We start from the raw sequence: 18,475 nt of genomic DNA on the forward strand, positions 1-18,475 counted from the left end.
TTTAGGATGAGAGACATTTTTACCAATAGTCTCAGAGTAGAAGCCATGTTAGTCTGTGTTCGCAAAAAGAAAAGGAGTACTTGTGGCACCTTAGAGACTAACACATTTATTTGAGCGTAAGCTTTCGTGAGCTACAGCTCACTTCATCGTATGCATCCGATGAAGTGAGCTGTAGCTCAAGAAAGCTTATGCTCAAATAAATGTGTTAGTCTCTAAGGTGCCACAAGTACTCCTTTTCTTTTTACCAATGTTTTCTAATCTAATTTCACAAAGAGAGGCAGGGAACCTCTGTTACACCTTGGGAATCGTGATCAAAGCCAAGTGGGTAGGACAGGTACAATTTCACTTGTACTCCAGAGGAGCCACCTTCCTTCTTTGGAGAAGGACAGGAATACATTAATATAATTAAATTAGCCAGGTGATAGCAGAGAAACTTTAGACTTGTGGAACCAGGGAAGACCAGCTCCCTCAATTCATAGCATAAACAGTCTATGAATGCTCTGATACAATGATATAGCAACCGTCTCACAGCCAAATCCTACTATTAGCTCACTATTTCAAATGTCTCCAGAAGGAGGCAGAGCTCATATTTGATTACGATTAGCCCATCTCATTTTGAAGCATGCTGGTTCCTAATGTTTTTATAACACAACGAAAACATACCATATTAGGATTTTCTAATACGTCCCTTCGCCTTAATCCATCTACGAGAAAACTGGATTAAAACATACAGGGATTGAGTCTCAGGTCACTTAGGGTCAGCTTTGCACTGCTGTAACTCTACTGATTTCAGTAGAGTTTTTCCCTGTTTACACTGATGTAAGAGAGAGAAGCAAACCCACTTTTCAGTATACTTCAGCTTAATGCCTTGCTCCCAGGAGCTGGGGTTTTCTACATCTCAGTACCAATCCAACTGGTATCAGTGCTTCATGCTAGGAAATCTCCACAATCCAAAGGATAAAGGCAAATTCAGAAAAGAAATTAAGTTCTGGGTGAGCTGGAAAGTTTGATGTACAACAGTCACTAAAACTCTAAGCAAACCTTACCTGTCATCAATAGAGTCCACTTTCTCTTGGATCTTGTCAGAGTTAATGTTCCCATCGCTAAAGAGCCTCCTGCCAGTTTCTACAACTGCATTGAGCTTTTCCTCATTGGCATCCATTGTGGTCATGAAATCCTCCTGTTTTCTAATAGCAGCTTCTGCTCCTTCCAAGGTAGTGGGCATTTCAGTATGGGCCAAAACATATTCCTTTTATTAAGAAAAATATATCAGACAAAAAAGCATAAGACGTGTTAATTGCTATCTGCTTGACAGAGAGAGGCTCCCCATACCGTGAACTAGAGTGTTTCTCATCTCTGTGAGAAAAAAAACTTGCTATCTTTAGCTAGGTGACTGCAATAAGTGGTGTCAATTTGTCAGAGATTAATGCAAGGAACTAAATTACTGTCCACTTACCTGGTTATTAAGAAATGCTTCAGCTTGCTTAGTGTCTCTGAGAAACAGCTGGTAGGCGTGAGACTGTGAAAGGAGGTTTTGCCTATTCTCCCACATTTTGTGAAGCTCATTCCACCCAGTGTCCAAAGCCTGCAGGCGCTGGCGTAAGAACATATACTGTGCATCGGTTTGTCCTTGGGTTACCATCTCGCCCATGTCTCTCATTTTCTGGTAGTCTTCCTCATAATTGTTGATTTCATTCTTAATATTCTCATGCTGAGTGAGCAGCTTCTCAGCCTCAGTCAGTGTGTTTGGCATGTCTTCTGAGGCAATCGCAGTCTGGGTTCTGGATAGCCAGGACTGGAAGTCGTCCAGGTCACGCAAAAACTGCTGTAGTTTGCTTGCCTCTCCAAGGGACTCTTCCCGGTTCTTGAGGGTAGTTTTCATTTCTTCCCACACATCGCTGATTTCTGCAAGCCTCGACAGGATGGCCTGAGCCTGGTCAGGATGTTCAGATTCCAACTTTTCAGCCTCTTTTTGCAGGTCACTTAGCTTAGCCTCAATGGCTACCAAATCACGTTCCATACCCGTCAACTTTCTCTGAAGGGCCATTACTCCAGTCAGATCATTGCCCAGATCTTGTGTGGATTCAATTACTTTGGTCTTTTCCCTGATCCAGGATTTGGTTTCATTACACTCAAGATGGTAATTCTGGATACTCAGAGCAGAGATAAGAGCATCTTTCTTTCTGTCTACCAGTTCCCTGAACTGGCTCCATCTAAAAATGGGGAGGAGAGAAAAGCAGAGAAACTGAGGGTAATATACAATAATGGTAAAGTCTAATGTCAACATTTCTGAATGAGGAAAATGGCTGAAGTAAGCCTGTTGAACTTTTAAATAACCTCTTTTTGTTTTTTTTTTGTTCTCCCCCCCACAGTGAGCTACAGTGTATACTAGAAAACACCAGATAGCAATGGACTGGATTTCAACATTTTCACTTTTTGCAGGGTCAAATATTTTCTGCAGGTTACACTCTAACTCTCTGGATTTTCCGCATAGCGTGAATGCACATGAAGACTAAAACTAAGACTCTAAGAGCAGGTTTGTAAAATATGCTGTACCAGTTGATTTTTACAACAAAATATTTAGCACATTAAGTCTTCATATTATCACAGATTTATAGCTACAGTACTAAGGGCCTAATTCAGAGTCCATTGATGTCAATGGAACAACTCTGGCTTTGAATCAGGCCCTAAGAGAGAGGCAGAATTTTTTTAAAAAAAACAGAACTATGTCAGTTTTCACTAGGTGAAAATCAGACCCTGCCAATTTCAAAAACATATATATAAAATACACAGAAACACAAAAGAAACAACGCTAACCATGTCCTCTAATCTCAAGTTTCCACATGTCATCTGTCATTAACCCACCTTGTATTGAGTTTGTCTTGCTGAGCCTTGATCTCCTTTTCACTTGGATGACCACTGTGCATCAGCTGTCTAGCAATTTGATTTACCACTGCAACACGGGATGCCTGATTGTTCATTTCTGGTTCTAAGCTTTCAAATCTGAAAAAAAGATCATAAAGGTATTGGGAACCCTCAGTCACAGACAAGATAAGACTAGAGTGAGGCACACAGGTAGCTGATATACAACAGGACCTCCTCACAATTCTATTCTCACCTGTGTTGGATCACTTCCAGGTCTTCAAGCTTCTCTGGAATCTCCATATTGTTGAGCCACTGCTCCTTTTCATCAATCCAAAGTTCACAAGCATCTGCTTCACTGAACATCTTATACAGAGCAAGGGTATCTTGTAGAGCTTGTTTACGGAGCCGTGTCAGTTCAGCGACCTCTTTGTATCTTTCCTCTATTCCAGACAACCTGCCTTGAACATCTGGAGATTCGGCGTGTTCCTGAGGCAGAGCTTTTGCTTGCTCATGCAGTGAGTCAATGGTTGGCCTATAGTTTGCAATCTCTTCAGCAACATCTTTGTGTTTCTTGACCAAGGACTGAGTAGAATACTCATCATGGCCAACATCATTGCTGGAGACAATTTTGAGGATGTCCAACATCCATGCATCAATATCATCAGCATCAGCTTGGAACTGATGAAGAAGAGAGGCTTCCTCCAGGCGTTTCTTCCTAATGGCAGACAGCTGCTCCAGGTTAGCCCATTGCTCTCGCATATCCTTAATTCTCTCTCTAATTTTTTCAGACCCAAAGTGCTCCTCAGCAATCATATCTTCACCTTCTTTTATTGCCTGCTGGAAGTTGCCACTACGGCCACTCATTTCATCTTCAAACGCCTTATGCTTGCTCAAGAGACGGACAATGCTAGTTAGGTCCTTCCCATAGTCATCAGATGACAAGATCTGCTCCTTTTCTCTGATCCAGCCCTCTTCTTCTGCCATTTCCCAGAAGAATTTCCACAGACGCCTGGATTCTTCCAAGCGAGCTTGGCGTTCGGCTGCTAACTGGCATAGCTCTTGATAACAAAACTCCATATGAGCTACACGATCTCTGATAACTTGTGGATCACACGGTTTGTAACCTGATCAGACAGAAATGTATTAGAGTTCAATCTTACTTATTTTTACCTGTAAAACTAGAGCACCTAGGACTCTTAATGCTTGCAGAGTAGCCATCACAGAGTAGCTGAGTGCACTAAAAGACTAGAGTACCAGTCAAACCTCACTCTAAGTTATTTGTGTGTAAATCCTGAGTATTCTCAGTGAATTCAGATAAATTACTTTGGATTTACCCTACTGAACTCAAGAGCAAAATGGCAGTACAAAAACGGGGAAGTTTTACTCTAGTGTAACTTAGTGAAATTCCTCTTGATTTACATTACTGTGTACGAGATCAGAGTCAGATCCAATAACTTGAACTGTAACCATTAGAAAGAGGTGAAATGGGAAATTGTAAGGCAAAAGGAATGACTGGTAAAAAGTTACAAAATCTGCTAGCTACTAGTGTGAAATGCCATGCAAAATACAGTGCCATGATGAATTCTGAGAAGGTAACTGGCCAAATTTACCTCTGGCATAAGTAAATCCAACTTGAATCAATGGAGATGGGCCCACTTACGCTGGTGAATTTAGCCCAATGTGTATTATACGGCTAATGAAGCTCAATAAATATGTAACCAAAATTATTGTCTCTTCAAACCTAACACATAAGTAAAACTACAACTTACCTTCTCCATCTGTGGCAAATTTCTGAGCAGACGCATTGACTCCCCGCACTCTTTCAGCCTGAATGGCAATGTCTGCCTCCACCAGCGCATGCTTCTGTAACAGGTCCTCTACCCCTAACAAATGCTTGCCATAGTCTTGAGATAGCAGAAGCACCTGCTCAAAGAAAGCAAGTTAAAAGCGCTGAGTTAGTCACTATTAAAACAATCTACTTCATGCACCTCCCAAAGCACAGAACTAGAGATTCTCACCGCAGTGCAACTGGCCATACGGTAAAAGTCTCCTTTATAGATATAAGACCCCAGGCATCAAGTAGCATTTTCATGACTGCGTTTTTATTTTTTTTTAATTCTTTTTTTTAGCCAATAGAGCACTTTTATGCCACCTATATAAATGAGCAATATTTACATATGATGGGCCAAGTTCTGCTCTCAGTACACTGGTTTAAATCTGGAGTGATACCAGTAATTTACATAGAGCCATTACAGATTTACACTGGTGACAATATATTTCGGCCAATATTTTCTCTATATTTTCAAAACTCTATTACACAAAAAGGGCTTCGTTGTGCCACTTAAACAGTCTTGTGTTGGGGAGGGTGCAGAACTGTATTGCCTAGGGGAGCACTGGGAGACGTTCTGCCTCCCTTAGCTCCTGGGCACTGCACGCAGCTACTGCAGCCCTTATGGGGGTGCAGTGTCATTCCTCTGCCCAGCCAGTCACCTCTGCTGGCTGACAGGTAAGGAAGAATGGATGGAGCTATGGCCCTGCCCCTCTCCCCAGCTCAAAGACAGGTGGGAAACAGTTTGCATGTTCTCTTGAGCACAGCAGCTGCAAGTCTTCTTGGCCCTCATGAGAGCTGAGGAAGAGCTGCACAGCTGAGGAAGAGAGGTCCTTATCTCCTTCCACCCACATGTGCATTGCATAAAGGGTCTGGCCCAGAACGAGTACTGCATTGAATGTAAATCTGCCTTCCCCAAACAGAGACAAGCAAAAATAAAATATTACTTTGTTTAGAAGGTGAGAGAAGTACTTGGGGTTTTTTTGTAGCTGTTTTCATTTTATATTTTAAAAAAAGTCCAGCATTGTGTATCAAGAAGTGAACTGATGTACGTGAATGGGGAGCTCCTGCTTTTGAACATTTGGTTCCTGACATTATGGTTAAAACAAACATAATTCAAACAGATAAAGGACACACATAATCTGTAACAGCAGCAGTTTCCTGCCATCATCTTATCTTGGTAACATTTACCTTCATTTCATCCATCCAGTCCATAATGTAAAGCATTTCCTGGAATATCTTTTGCAGACCAAGGTTCATCTCCAGTCTTTGTCTACGTGCCCTGAGTAGCTCCAGCAGGTACTCCCACAGGCGTATAACATTGTCTTTTCTTGCAGTGATGCGTTTGATATCATGGTAATTCTCAGTCTCAAGTTCCTTTGCAACAGCAACCACCGCCTGGACTCGTTCTTCATATGCAGCAATGTCTGTTTCAATGGCCTCGTGTTTTTTAGTGGCAGCCTCCACGGCTGGAAGGTCAAAACCAAAGTTATCCTGTAAATGCACAGAATTCATTTTAGTAATGCCTGTGCATCAAAAATGCTATTGCTCAAACAAAGCTGCGTAATGTTACTTTTGATTATTCAAAACAAATTTGCTAACAACGGTGGCTTCAAAATACTCTGAAAATACATCCATTGATAAAAACAGCAGATATACTACTGGGAAAATCATGAATTGGCCTTATGGCAAGGGGACCTCACAGGCATTTTCTGTCTCTAATGTCAATGAATCAAGTTCATCCCTGGTGTAATTCCACTGAATTCACTAGCCATTTACTTGGTCCTTCCATTTCATGGAAATAGTGAATATTGGGGAGACATTCCTGCATAGTTTTCTACTGAGTCTAGACTTGCCGAATTAGTTCAGAGGGAGTCTAACACACACAGCACAAACTGTAGGGCACCTAGCATGAAGTAGGGAACACGCATTGCGCGCAGAAACTGTATCCCATAATTACTCACGGTGATAAGTTTAGTCATACAAATAGTTCTGAAAGCACCACCTGAGAAACCAGACGTTGATTTTCACTCAGCCAAGTTTCTCTCATAGCTGCCTTGCGATCAAATCTCCGTGCAAGTTGTTCCAGTTTCTCTTGTCTTATGAGCTCATTTCGCAGTGCCAGTTCTCTTTCATGTTCAGCTTTTTCCAGTCTTTCCCAGGCCTGAAGAGATGAAAAAAATGAATCATCATATTCTTTAGATTCACTTTTTTAAAGAACTTTGAGAAATCACATCAACTTTGCATGAAATCAATACTGTGGACTAAAATTAATTCCTGATGTAAATTCACTGTGGCCAAAGCAGTTACATAAGGGACGAATTTGGCCCATGTTGTTTAGTGAAAGAGCACAAGACTGTCAGGCTTTATACCCACCTCTGCCAATGCGTGGCCAAGACAGAACTACTTACACTTTCAGTTCCTCAATTTACCTGCCTATGAACTGGGTATCAAATGTGCCTACCTCACAGGAGTGTTGTGAGGATCTTTCTTTATTTGTTTTAAATCTGTTTTCTTTAAATAAAACAATTGGTTTGAATTTGTACATCCAAGTGTGTTTAATCTTTCCTCAAAAGAGCTAAAATCTTTCCCTTTTAGGGAGAGAAAATATGATTCACCTGTTCTCTCTCCTAAATCATTCTGCACATAGATCTTTAAGGTCTGACTTTTAGAAAAAGAGCAGAACACTGGGTTCTATTTCTTTTGTTGCATGAGACATTTTTTAAAAAGTAAAAAGCTGTTCACGTACATTAAGCTAGTGCCATAAAAATTACATATTAAAATCAAGCTAATCAGCATTACAGATCCTTCTCATCAAAAACAAAAATATCCCCAGTTAATCAGACACTATCCTAGATTCCTCTAAATCCTAACAGATGTGACTTTGCCTGAAACCAAAGTATTTTAGGCATTCACAGGCACAGGAGCAGGAGCATAACATAAACAGGGGAGTTGTGCAGTTTATTGCTCTCCCGGATGCAGAGTGAAGCACAGACACCAGTAACAGCTGCTCTGGGAATTCCAAGCATGATAAAAAGCAAATTAGGAAGGCTCACAGTTTGAAGTCATTTGTTATCCCCAAGAGATCTTGTCAGACCTGTTGCTGTTCAGTCAGCTGTAGCTGAGTAACAGCTAGTTGTATAAACTCTGACTGGGAACCAACAAGATTGTTCCCAGTGGCTTCACACAAACCTTCTCCTTCCCTAACTCTCTCGCATAGTGGACATTAGGACAGAGACACTTATGGGGCAAATCCTGCCCCCTGTTCTGTGGCCAAGGAAGACCCTTGATTCACTGTGGAACTCTGTTCTGCTTTAGCTGCCAGGGGGCTTTGATGGCAGGTAGAGCGCATTGGAAAATGGGGTATGGGGGGAGGGAGATCACTAAATGTTGTTTCTCTTTTCTGTCAGAGGGCCTGCCTACACAGCAACTGGGAGGGTGCTAGCCACCCAAGTACAATCCCACCTAACCCCCTGTACGCAGGTGGCTAGCCCCAACTGCCAGGGCCATACTACTATTTTTAGCATGCTAGCTTGAGCCAAGCTACTGCGTGTCTGTCTACCCGCACTGGGAAGCACAATCACAGCTGCTCCGTAGATATACCCAGTGAGTTCTATGGGGCGGGACTAATGAGAAGCAGGGCAAGGCCAGTGGATCTACAGCTACACAACACCAGTCACCATTTCCCCCAGCAGAGGAAGCATATGCAAGTGCTGCAGATGCTGCTGCAGCCTTGAGGCTACATTAGTGGTTATCCAGTGTGGCCTGCAGGAAAAGTCATTCTACCCCCTCAATCCTTTAGGATCCCCTGTGTCAATCCAGGGGTTGTGGGATTGGTGCGGGGGACAGTTTTCTCCCTAGCAAGCTGGAAGTGAGATTAAAAGAAAAGAAACATTTGACATGCACATAAGAAGCTGAGAAAACAGAGTTTATGCTTTCACCTTGTTAATGTCCGAGATGAGTTTGCCCTCCCGTGGCATGTATACTTTCTGATTGTTAGCCCTCATTTTGCTTTGGATGGTGAAAAGCAGTACTTCTAAGTTTCCTTTTTCTGTAAATCTAGACACAAATTCCCAAAAGAAAACAGGGTTGAAATGAATATTTCATCACTTCTAATCAAGAAAGCACACTTTGGTTCAAGGACTGACGTTGTTCATAGCTCAGTAATACAATTATTATTAGTCTTTTTTTTCTGTTTCATTGCATGTGAAAGCAGGAAGGACAGGAGTAGTGCCCACGAGAACCAACTGGTTCAAATGTCACAATGATTGCACAAAGTCAGCCGAATTGTTTTTATATATTGAAATCCCTCAGGGATGGGGGAGGCAGATTTTTTATTTCATGAACTGACCTAGTTAATCTACTGACACAGAATTTAAGGCTAGATTCAAAGTTCATTGAAATCAATGAGACTCTTTCTTTTGAATCAGGCCTTTAGAGCACTTCCTAGAAAATACACTCATTTTATAGGCACTATGAAACCAACCGCAATTGTAATGCATCTGGACGGTGATTATTATTAATGAAAACTGCATTAATTGATTATACATATTTACAGGGTCATAACATTACATGGCAGCTTACAGAACTAAAGAGACTTAGTTTCTTGTTACATCAGTTTTTAGCATTCAAAGTTATGCTTTGTAAAACCAGAGACACTTGCTCTTGATCTGGGATAAACAATGAAATACTATTATTAGCTGTGTACATGTATTATACAGTGCTGACATGCATAAATGGTGGCATTATTGTCTGATAATGATACTCTATTGCTCCTTGCAGTACTTTACTATGAGTAGTTATGAGTGGCTGCTGCGAGGCAGTATCTGCTGGTATCTGAGATCTTGCAAATGGCACAGTGTTTTCTTGTTCTACTGTGTGTGTGGGTGAGTGAAAGAGTGAAAGATCAGGACTAAGTAGAAATAAGATACCAGAGGTTTTTAAGCTATTTTCTTAAGATGAGATTAATAAAAAAACAAAAGCAAAGTGACTGAGTTTACTTAGGTGGTTTCTCCACTGTGCGGTAAGTGTTGAATGCCTGTAGCTGCTGTTGCACACCAACCAGTGAGTTGGCAAATTTGCGATTGTTCAGGATGATAATCGTTTGTTCAATCCACTCAAGAAGGTCAGAAGCCAGCGATTCATATTTTTCAATCATTTTCTCTGTTTCAATAGCATTGTCAAGCACCTGTAACAAGCAGCACAAAACAACTGAGGAAAAAGGCCAGACCAGTTCAAACGCATTTCAATCCTACATCTACGTAAAAGAGACCGTGCAGGGGAACTTAGCTTACAAATCAACGGCTAATTCCTGAGTACAACAGGGGATAGGATAACTGAGGAGTGGGGACCCTGCACTGCTCTGCAGTGAATTCCCATGATCCCAGGCAAACTGAGGGGCAGGATGTGGTGATTGATCGACTGAGAAAGAATTCCCGTTCAGTCTGTCTCAAGGGCAAGGATGGTGGCTGCTGTGCAAAGTGGGAGAGAAAGCATGTGTGCTTTTTTAAACAAGGGACTCCTCAAGGCTGCAAAGAAGGGGAGAGAGAAACTCTTGGGGGTGGGAAGCAGTTATTGGGCAGGAGAAAGCCACGTCTATGTAAAGTTAACAAGCAAAATAAAATATCAGCTAAATGGTTTTGGTTAAGATATGGATAGAAATATCAGGAAAGATTAAGCACTTCCTATATTTTATAGGAATATATAGTGTTCACGTCCATGATTAAAAGCTAACATTTACAATGGGCTGAAGCGCTCACTAGAAACGAATAGTTAGTTTGCTGCATCACAAATAAAATCTTAGCTTGCAAACCTTTCCAATACGTTTTCCTTCAACAGCTAAAGCTTTCATCTTAGAAAAGTAGTGGTAATATGTCACCACATAGGTGATAATTGACTTTTCATCAGGATGGTCAACACTGATATCTGAAAACCAAATAAGAGTTACTTTAGTATACTGTGGGATATGTGGTTTGAAACAATGCTTACAGTGCTGACAATCCACTACGTAAGACTCAGAGATGTGGGTTCAGTGGCCTTTCAGCTTCCCAGATTTTATCTGAAGTCTAGCCTTACGTACCTAAACTAAAATACATTCAGTGGTTCTGAGTTAGTCTCATATTCTTTGGTAGTGGCAGCTACAAAACTCCATGACTACTAAGTGCTATATTTTGTGTTAGGCTTAGAGAATGCAAACTGTCATTGAAGTAAAGGACGGGGAGTCATGACCTTTTGGTTCTATTCCAATTTCTGCTGTGTGAGGCTGATATTTACCTATCTTCACAGGGATGTTGTGAGGCACAATTTTTGTCAAACACTTAGAAGACTGATGTTATGATAGTATTAAGAGTATTACAGAGAGGAAATTCCAATCACCAGCACCAAGGAGTTATAGACTGTCACCCACAGTCATATTTAGAATTCACAAAGGCAAGCAAACCCAGCTGGATATTTGTTCAGGAGAATCCTTAACGAGTGCAGATGGAGAGTAAATTATTTCCAATCCTTGCAGAAATGTTGATGTATTGGAAAGTCAGTGAGAAGAAACTTTCCCAGTGACGACATGATCTTTACCTGTCCTGTGACAATAAAGCTCCCTATTCTAATGTTACTTTGACTTGAAACTACATGCCGCACACGAACACTAATATTCATCTGTTGGCTGAAAAAATGCTGCTGACATTTCTATGAAGAATGTGTCATCTATATTTTAGCGTAAAGAAAAAGTTTTACTGTACAGATGATAGAGATGCCTCTTCACTGGGATGTTCTTATGTTTTATACACAAGGCCAGTATGGTGGTCTGGTTACAGCAAAACACTGCCACATGAGAGAATGAGAGTCCTGGGATCCTTGACTGCGACTGAAGGGAACTGGGATTGAAGGTCCCTTGCAGAAGGGAACATCTCGAGCATCTCTCTGATGTTCTACCTACTCCTCCTCAGGAAAATGCAGGGAGTGGTACTGATAGGAAAGAGAGCTGCATCCAGTTGCCTTCCGCACAAAAATCTGCCACAAAACATCACCTTGGGGCATGGAGGGTTGTAAAAAAGGAATGACATTCCTCCATATACAGCCAGTCAATGCTGTAAGGGTAGGAACTCTTACCCTCTGGGTCCAGAAGCTTAGTGAGACCAAGGTGTTGCTCTGCCAGGTTAAAAGCATTCTGCAGATTGTAGTGTGCATTTGATTTCTTCAGCTTGTCAAAATCAATCAGATCAGGCCTAAAAAATAAAAAAAATCCTTGATTTTTCCAACACACAAGCATGTTGCTTTAAAATGAATGAATAAAAATAAATCCGAGACACCCAAAATAGCAGTGGTGACCTATGGAGCTAAGTTCACCAGGGATGAATTTGGACCAGATTCTGACACCTTTACTTGTATTATCCAGTACTTTACTTCTCAAGTAGTCGTACCCCTTTCAGTGGGACACTGAAGGAGTAAGGTACTGCACAGCATGTGCCAGGGTGGCACAATCTGGCCCATGACAAAAATGGGGATAATTTACCAAGAATGAATGTGACCTAAATGAATAAGAAAAAACAAATAATCTACTGCCAGGGTTGTGCAGCCTTTACTTACATTTGTGAGCACTTTCTTGTGCAAGTAGTCACCAATGTGAGTACAAGTGGTATAGTTTAGCTCCTAATGAACATTTAACCTAGGGCCAAATTCTGCCACCTTACTAACACGGAGTATCACCATACTTCACAAGTAGTCCATTGAATTCAATGGTGCTAGTCAGGGTAAGTAAGGGTAGCACATGTGGAAAAGAGTAGCTGTCTATTTAGGTACCGAATTGACATTGCGAGGAAAGTAGTCAATCACAAAGTGATACAATCACATATGTATGATTTATTCTCCTGAATACAAATGTAGCCATTTTGATGTGCAATGCCAGACACTAACTACCACTTGGGTGAACTGGCAATGATGTGAAGAGCTACAACAGTCTGATTACTTTGCTGCATCTTTTGCCCATGGGACTCTGCAATGTTCTTGCAACCTATCTTCAACTCCCACAGATTTAAAAATCAAACAGCGAACTACTATACTACAAAATTGTGAGTACACAGCAACACTTTCATCTTTCTAAATCTATAGCGAATATTCCAAGGACATACCTGTGTTTATGGATTAGTGCGTTGAAAGCCATCCCATCCCTCCAGCTAGTGGTAAAGTTGTGAATGTTGACGTTGGGGTAACTGACACAACAAAAACCAGAAAGAGCATAATCAATATAGCATTCCTGCTCTGGCTTTGCATGTTACGTCAGTGGAAGCTGGTGGTAGGAGTGACAATTATAACATAAGGGAGGGATGTTATCAACCAGCTACTAAAGTTTCACAATCATAATGATTGTTTTCTATTCATGTCAATAGCAAGAGGCAAGAACATCTCAGTTTTCCTTGTAACGCTTAAGAAAAGGATATACATTCTACGCGTGTGATAATAACCAATTTTTTTTAAAAAGCTAGAAAAGTAATTTTACTCTGTGGTGCCCAGTCTGCAGTCCGTATTGTTCCGATGTCTTCAAGTCTGAAGTCACTTCTTGACTCAACAGCTGAAAAATTATTATTTTCAGGTACTTGAAATATTAAATATTGGAGAGGGATAGGAACTGCTGGAGAAGCAGAACGGAAAGTTTCAGAGGAATGACCTTTCCCCACAAATGCTTTTAACCAAGAGTTCAAGATTTTGAGTGTGATGGTCAAATTTGTGCCTAATGGATTGAGCAGATTCAAGATTAATTTGATCAGTGGTTCAGGGACTTTCAAAGTTTCCGAAAAATGTTCAGGTTGTTTGCAAACCCCAGTTCAGGTGAACTCTCTGAAAGAGAGGCCTAAGTTTCGCTAGAATTACTTAACTGCGCTCAATTTGCTATACGTCCATTCAAGTTTCATGAAGGAAAGAAACAGTGGATTTCTATAAATAATGGATAGCCAGTTAATAGCAAGAAGGCTACTATTTGTGAAAGGCATTTTGGAAGCACTTCTGTTTATGTAAGCCCTCTTTCTAAATGTGAAAGAAATCAAAACTTTAATTGCCTAACAAATTCAAACCTGCACTAAATAATGTGTGTGGCTACCTCAAAGGCAGCAGGACACCAAGGAGTCTGTTTCAGAGAAGCAGCAACAGTCTTCCCATTGATATTCTTTTTCCTTGCAGCCCTCAAAAGATATTCTGTGGGCCAAATCCACCGAAATCAAGCGTAAAGAACAAGATTTAATCAAGACAAGCTACAGTCCTTTGACGTTTAAAACTCTTTTCATTATCTAGGGTGAATTCCATTGCATAATACTGAATTCCTATAAAAAGCGACACACTATTTCTGCAGGTTAGGACTTTCAGAAGACTAGAATTGTAGTGCTCAGAATTATACCACTCCTGAGACTACAATGAACATCTTTGTTTCATTAAGTCCTTTTGCCCAGCCTACGCCATCCACAAAAACAACGCCCAACTTCTCCGTCCCAAAATGCAACCCCACAACCAGAAAGAGAGAAAATTATATTATTTTGATGTTAGAGTCTTCTGAGATTCTGCCTTGAAAGGAGAGCAGGATTCAGATAAATACTTTTGTGTTCCAATGATATTCTAGGAAAAGATATGGAACATCCTAGTCAACAAACACAAACTCAAAGGGACTGCATCAATTTTCAGCTATCTACGTTTTGGCCTGCTCCCACTGAAGTCAAAGGGAAACTGACACGGACTTTCATGGAAACAGCTCTCGGTTCCTAGCATATTTTCTAAAACAAAACGTGAAGGACCAGCAGCCCAGGATTATATACCACAGAGTCTTGTCAATCTCACAATAATAATCTAATGATCCACAAGCAGAACACCATTGTTTAGAATGACCCAAAATTCCACTGAAAACACAGAGAAGACTTGGGGCAAAGCTTCTGAAACAGTTAAAATGCTAGTTATTGTATATATCTATGACCTCACAAAAAAATTAAGGGAAAAAATCTGGTAGTAAACATGCCTCAGTGTCATCACAATCTCATAATAGGAATGGAAAGGGGGTGTTGAGCTAGTAGTCTTTCCTGAATTCTCAGATTCTGATATTTAGCACGTAGAACACATGAAAGAAACATAAGTAAGCCAGATTTCACTGACTAGTAAATATCAGCTTTTAAGATTAATTTTACCATTTCTGTTGATTGCCTTATCTTAGTTCAATCCACTTAAGGGAAGATACGTGTTTATAGATTTAAAACAATTTCATTGAAACCTCGGAATGCTGTAAGAAGAATATTTCAGATAACCTTTTTATCTACACTCACCCAGCTGTCTTCATCTGGCACCACAGGAGCAAAGCATCCTTAGCAGATTTCTTCTCTTTGTTGTCTTCCGTTTCGACACTGATATCTTGGATCTAAGATTCACAAATCAGTTTTAATGAAATCAATTTACCATTTCTGAGCTAATTCTGCACATTTCCAAAGAAATAAAATAAATTAATACCAGAGCAAAAGCAACACAGAAAACCAAGGAACAGCAAAGCAAAAGAGCACCAGCGCAGATTTATGTTCACTCACTTAGAAGAAAAATAAGATGAACATTTTCTTTTGCCTTTAACTTGCCAGAAGATATTTTTAAAAGTCCACGGACAAACAATTTAAAATTCACCAGAAACGTCCAATTCAAATTGTCAAAACAAAACCTGTTTTATACAAAGCTATAGCCTAATCTTGCCAGGTTTTCTGTGCTTCCTGCAAAATTCTGAGTAATCTCAACTCATTTCAGTGGAAGTTGAGGATGCTCAGCATCTTGTGAGACGGAAACCTGAGGGACAGATCCCAGTTCTTTCGAAGGCAACGTGGTTTTGTCACTGAGTTCAGTGGAACCAGTGGTTTTAGAAGCAACACAGTCTAGTATGTTGAAGTCTACTATTTTATTCACTTTAAAATAAAGATGGTAACCTATGGGCACGTTGACCATTTTATCCTCATAAAGACAAAGTAAACTGAAAAGATTTTACTTCAAAAATGTCAGACTTTCTGGATATATTGCACTGCTATATTTTACACTGACTTTGTATCAGGATAGCTGTAGAAAACACAGAAATTTTACAATAAATCTTTTCCTTACATATAAGGAACGAAAGGGAATAGCACTGTGACTGCCATAAAAGTTAACTGTGAGTTAGCTGTTAGTTCAGACCAGTTTAAAAGTTAAAGAGACATTTACTTTTCAAAATTACATTCTACTCCACTGAGATGGGAACTTTTCTCCTGTATTTCATACATATTCAAAGAACCAAAAATACTCCCACTCATTGTTTGCATGGTTTTAAGTAAAGCCATAAAAGGCAAAAATATTAAGATTTTAAACAAACTTCGTGGCTGTCAAGAGTAGAAAGATAAGAGAAATAAGGTTTATACATTTATACTATTGGTTATGACTAAACTGTGAAATCTCTACAAATCACTTTCAGTGATTTTAAGTGTTTATATGTCATATATTTAAACACCCTGATAATGAAAATAAGATAGTTTATTTTGTTCTCTGCGCCTTGTATTTACCTATGTTTTTAAAAACAGTACCTGAATTATAGACAGAAAACCTAGGCTGACAGTTCTCGTTTGCTTCCTGGTATGGATCCTGCTATGGATGCAACTTAGGCATCAATCATGCAAGCCGCTGTCCATTTCTGTAAACTCCTGAGAAGTCCTGCTGAGTACTAAGTACCCTCAGCTCCCCTTGAAGTCAGTGTGACTCAGGGGCACTTAGCACTTCTCAGAAGGTCCCCAGTAACTTGGAGGATCAGGTCCACTGAGAACGAACATGTAGAACTCAAAAGTAATTTGTTTACCTGGAATCTCAGAATAATGGTCCAAATAAGGCCAAGAGTCAGCCTGTGATTCCCATCCACAATATCATGGGATCCCATGTTTTCTAGATGCACTCTTTGTTCTTTCAGAAACTGGAGGGCTTTATCAACATTCTCCAAACAATGGATGCGCATCCTTCCCTTGGTTGGTTTGGGCTACAAGGCAAAACACAGACAGGGAAAAAAGATATTACTGAAACTGCAAAAAATGTTTCTCAACCATTCAATCTAAACAGGTGCAGTCATCTACAATTTCCATTCTCAGTCTGGCAATAGTATGTATTTTCTCTCCAGATGGGATTTAACGCTGATGACAAAATTAAAAACACAATTCATGATCTGTGGTCACACATCATTTTAGGGACACAGTCTCATCTCAGGCTTTGACCCAGATTAACCCCTTTCAATATGAGGTAAGCATTTCTTCCTTGAGAGAATAGGTTTATTTATTTATTTATTTAAATTGTTTTCCTTGTAAAACTCATTTTTAAAAGGATAATGTTGCTGTGTGGTCATCTCTGGCTGAAACATGTGTCCAAACCAGTCAGCGGACCAGTGCATCCCCAATCAACCAATAACGTCCGTTTATGGAACCAGATAATGTGCCCGTGGTTACCACACCCAGAGGTGAGAGAGGATAATTTGGCCGATTTAAGGAGTGAAAGTGAACACCTTCACTGAGAACGTGATCAAGTCTCTGAAGCAGAAGTGAAGGCAATTTAATTCCACCTCCCAGTCAAAATATGCTGCCATCATCTTCCTTTTCAATTCACTACCTTCATTTGCTATCTGAAAGACTAGTGATTTTGCTGGGTGATAATGGCATGTTTTACTGACACACACCTTTCTGTGCCAGACAGCCAAGATTTGTTTTTAAAGTAATATTTGCTGCATTGGGAAATATATTAAATAAGCAAGCTCACCAATGCATGAACACAATAAAGATAAACAATTAACTCCAGAGGACATCTCCTGCCAACATTTAACTCTTTTAAAGGCAGCTCAGATTTGGCCCTTAAACAAACTGATGAGGCACCATGAAAAGGAAATTTCAAAACTTCTTTGACCCTTAAAGACAGGCAGATTTTATCAAAATAGCAGAATACATTTATTCCAACTGATTTCCTTAAAAGAAAAAAAAGGAAGCCAGCACCGTAAAAGTAACATTTTTGATCAAGACCCAGTGTAACCCGGCAAAACCATGAACGCAATAACATCACTTGAAAGTCAGGTATAAAACAGAAACAGTCAGGTATAAAATAAAAGAAACTTTGTTCTGTAGACAAGCATTACAGCTGAATATGCTGTTCAGTGCTCACTGACATATCTTTGAGGGTATTCAGCCAAAACACTATCCACACTGTTTTCTTTATTTTATTCAGTGAATGTAATTAACTGGCCACTGAAATAGCTCAGGCAAAGTCCTTTCTTCAGACTGTACTCAGGAGACAGAAGGTCTCAGCCAGAGCTCTGTTATGTATCCTAGGAACACTGGCTTGAACAACATCAGTAATAAACATGAAACACTTTGCTAAAAAAATATTCTTAAGGACACCAAAGTGTCAGTAGTCACTGGTTTCACTTCAAATTTCTGTGACCACAAGTTCTCTTTTGGGGGCAGCATGGCCTAAGTCAGCATTAATTCTGATCCAGGGCGTAAATTTCCAGGAACCTGATTCTCACTTACATGATGGCTACTTTACACCACCCTGGCTATGTAACAGGCCCTCAAAACGGACATATATTACATTTCCACTCTGAGGTTTCCACACACTGTCAGAGCAGGGCAAACAGGCTTTAGTGTACACAAGACCTCACATTTCAGAAAAGATACTAGGGTGATCCCAGGAATTATAGACCAGTGAGTCTGACCTTCAGGTAAACGGATGCAATGATTATTAAAGAGTAGTTATAAGTGAAGTTATTTTGGGTGCCTT

General features: G+C 40.2%; 1 protein-coding gene across 1 annotated transcript in view; it reads right to left on the reverse strand.

Moving 5' to 3' along the window:
* Positions 1-18,475, reverse strand: part of SPTBN1 (spectrin beta, non-erythrocytic 1) — a 155,378-nt gene that overhangs the window by 64,321 nt on the left and 72,582 nt on the right. The window contains exons 3-16 of the mRNA XM_077813885.1: positions 16,521-16,694; positions 14,989-15,080; positions 12,820-12,900; positions 11,801-11,916; positions 10,506-10,618; positions 9,694-9,881; positions 8,635-8,752; positions 6,699-6,857; positions 5,885-6,187; positions 4,635-4,788; positions 3,119-3,989; positions 2,866-3,003; positions 1,457-2,213; positions 1,047-1,249 (exon numbers count right to left, since the gene is read on the reverse strand). Of these exons, the coding sequence (XP_077670011.1) occupies positions 1,047-1,249; positions 1,457-2,213; positions 2,866-3,003; positions 3,119-3,989; positions 4,635-4,788; positions 5,885-6,187; positions 6,699-6,857; positions 8,635-8,752; positions 9,694-9,881; positions 10,506-10,618; positions 11,801-11,916; positions 12,820-12,900; positions 14,989-15,080; positions 16,521-16,694 (3,467 nt within the window). The remainder of the gene's footprint in view (positions 1-1,046; positions 1,250-1,456; positions 2,214-2,865; positions 3,004-3,118; positions 3,990-4,634; positions 4,789-5,884; positions 6,188-6,698; positions 6,858-8,634; positions 8,753-9,693; positions 9,882-10,505; positions 10,619-11,800; positions 11,917-12,819; positions 12,901-14,988; positions 15,081-16,520; positions 16,695-18,475) is intronic.

This window comes from Eretmochelys imbricata, chromosome 3 (genome assembly GCF_965152235.1).
Source record: "Eretmochelys imbricata isolate rEreImb1 chromosome 3, rEreImb1.hap1, whole genome shotgun sequence".
NCBI lineage: Eukaryota > Metazoa > Chordata > Testudines > Cheloniidae > Eretmochelys > Eretmochelys imbricata.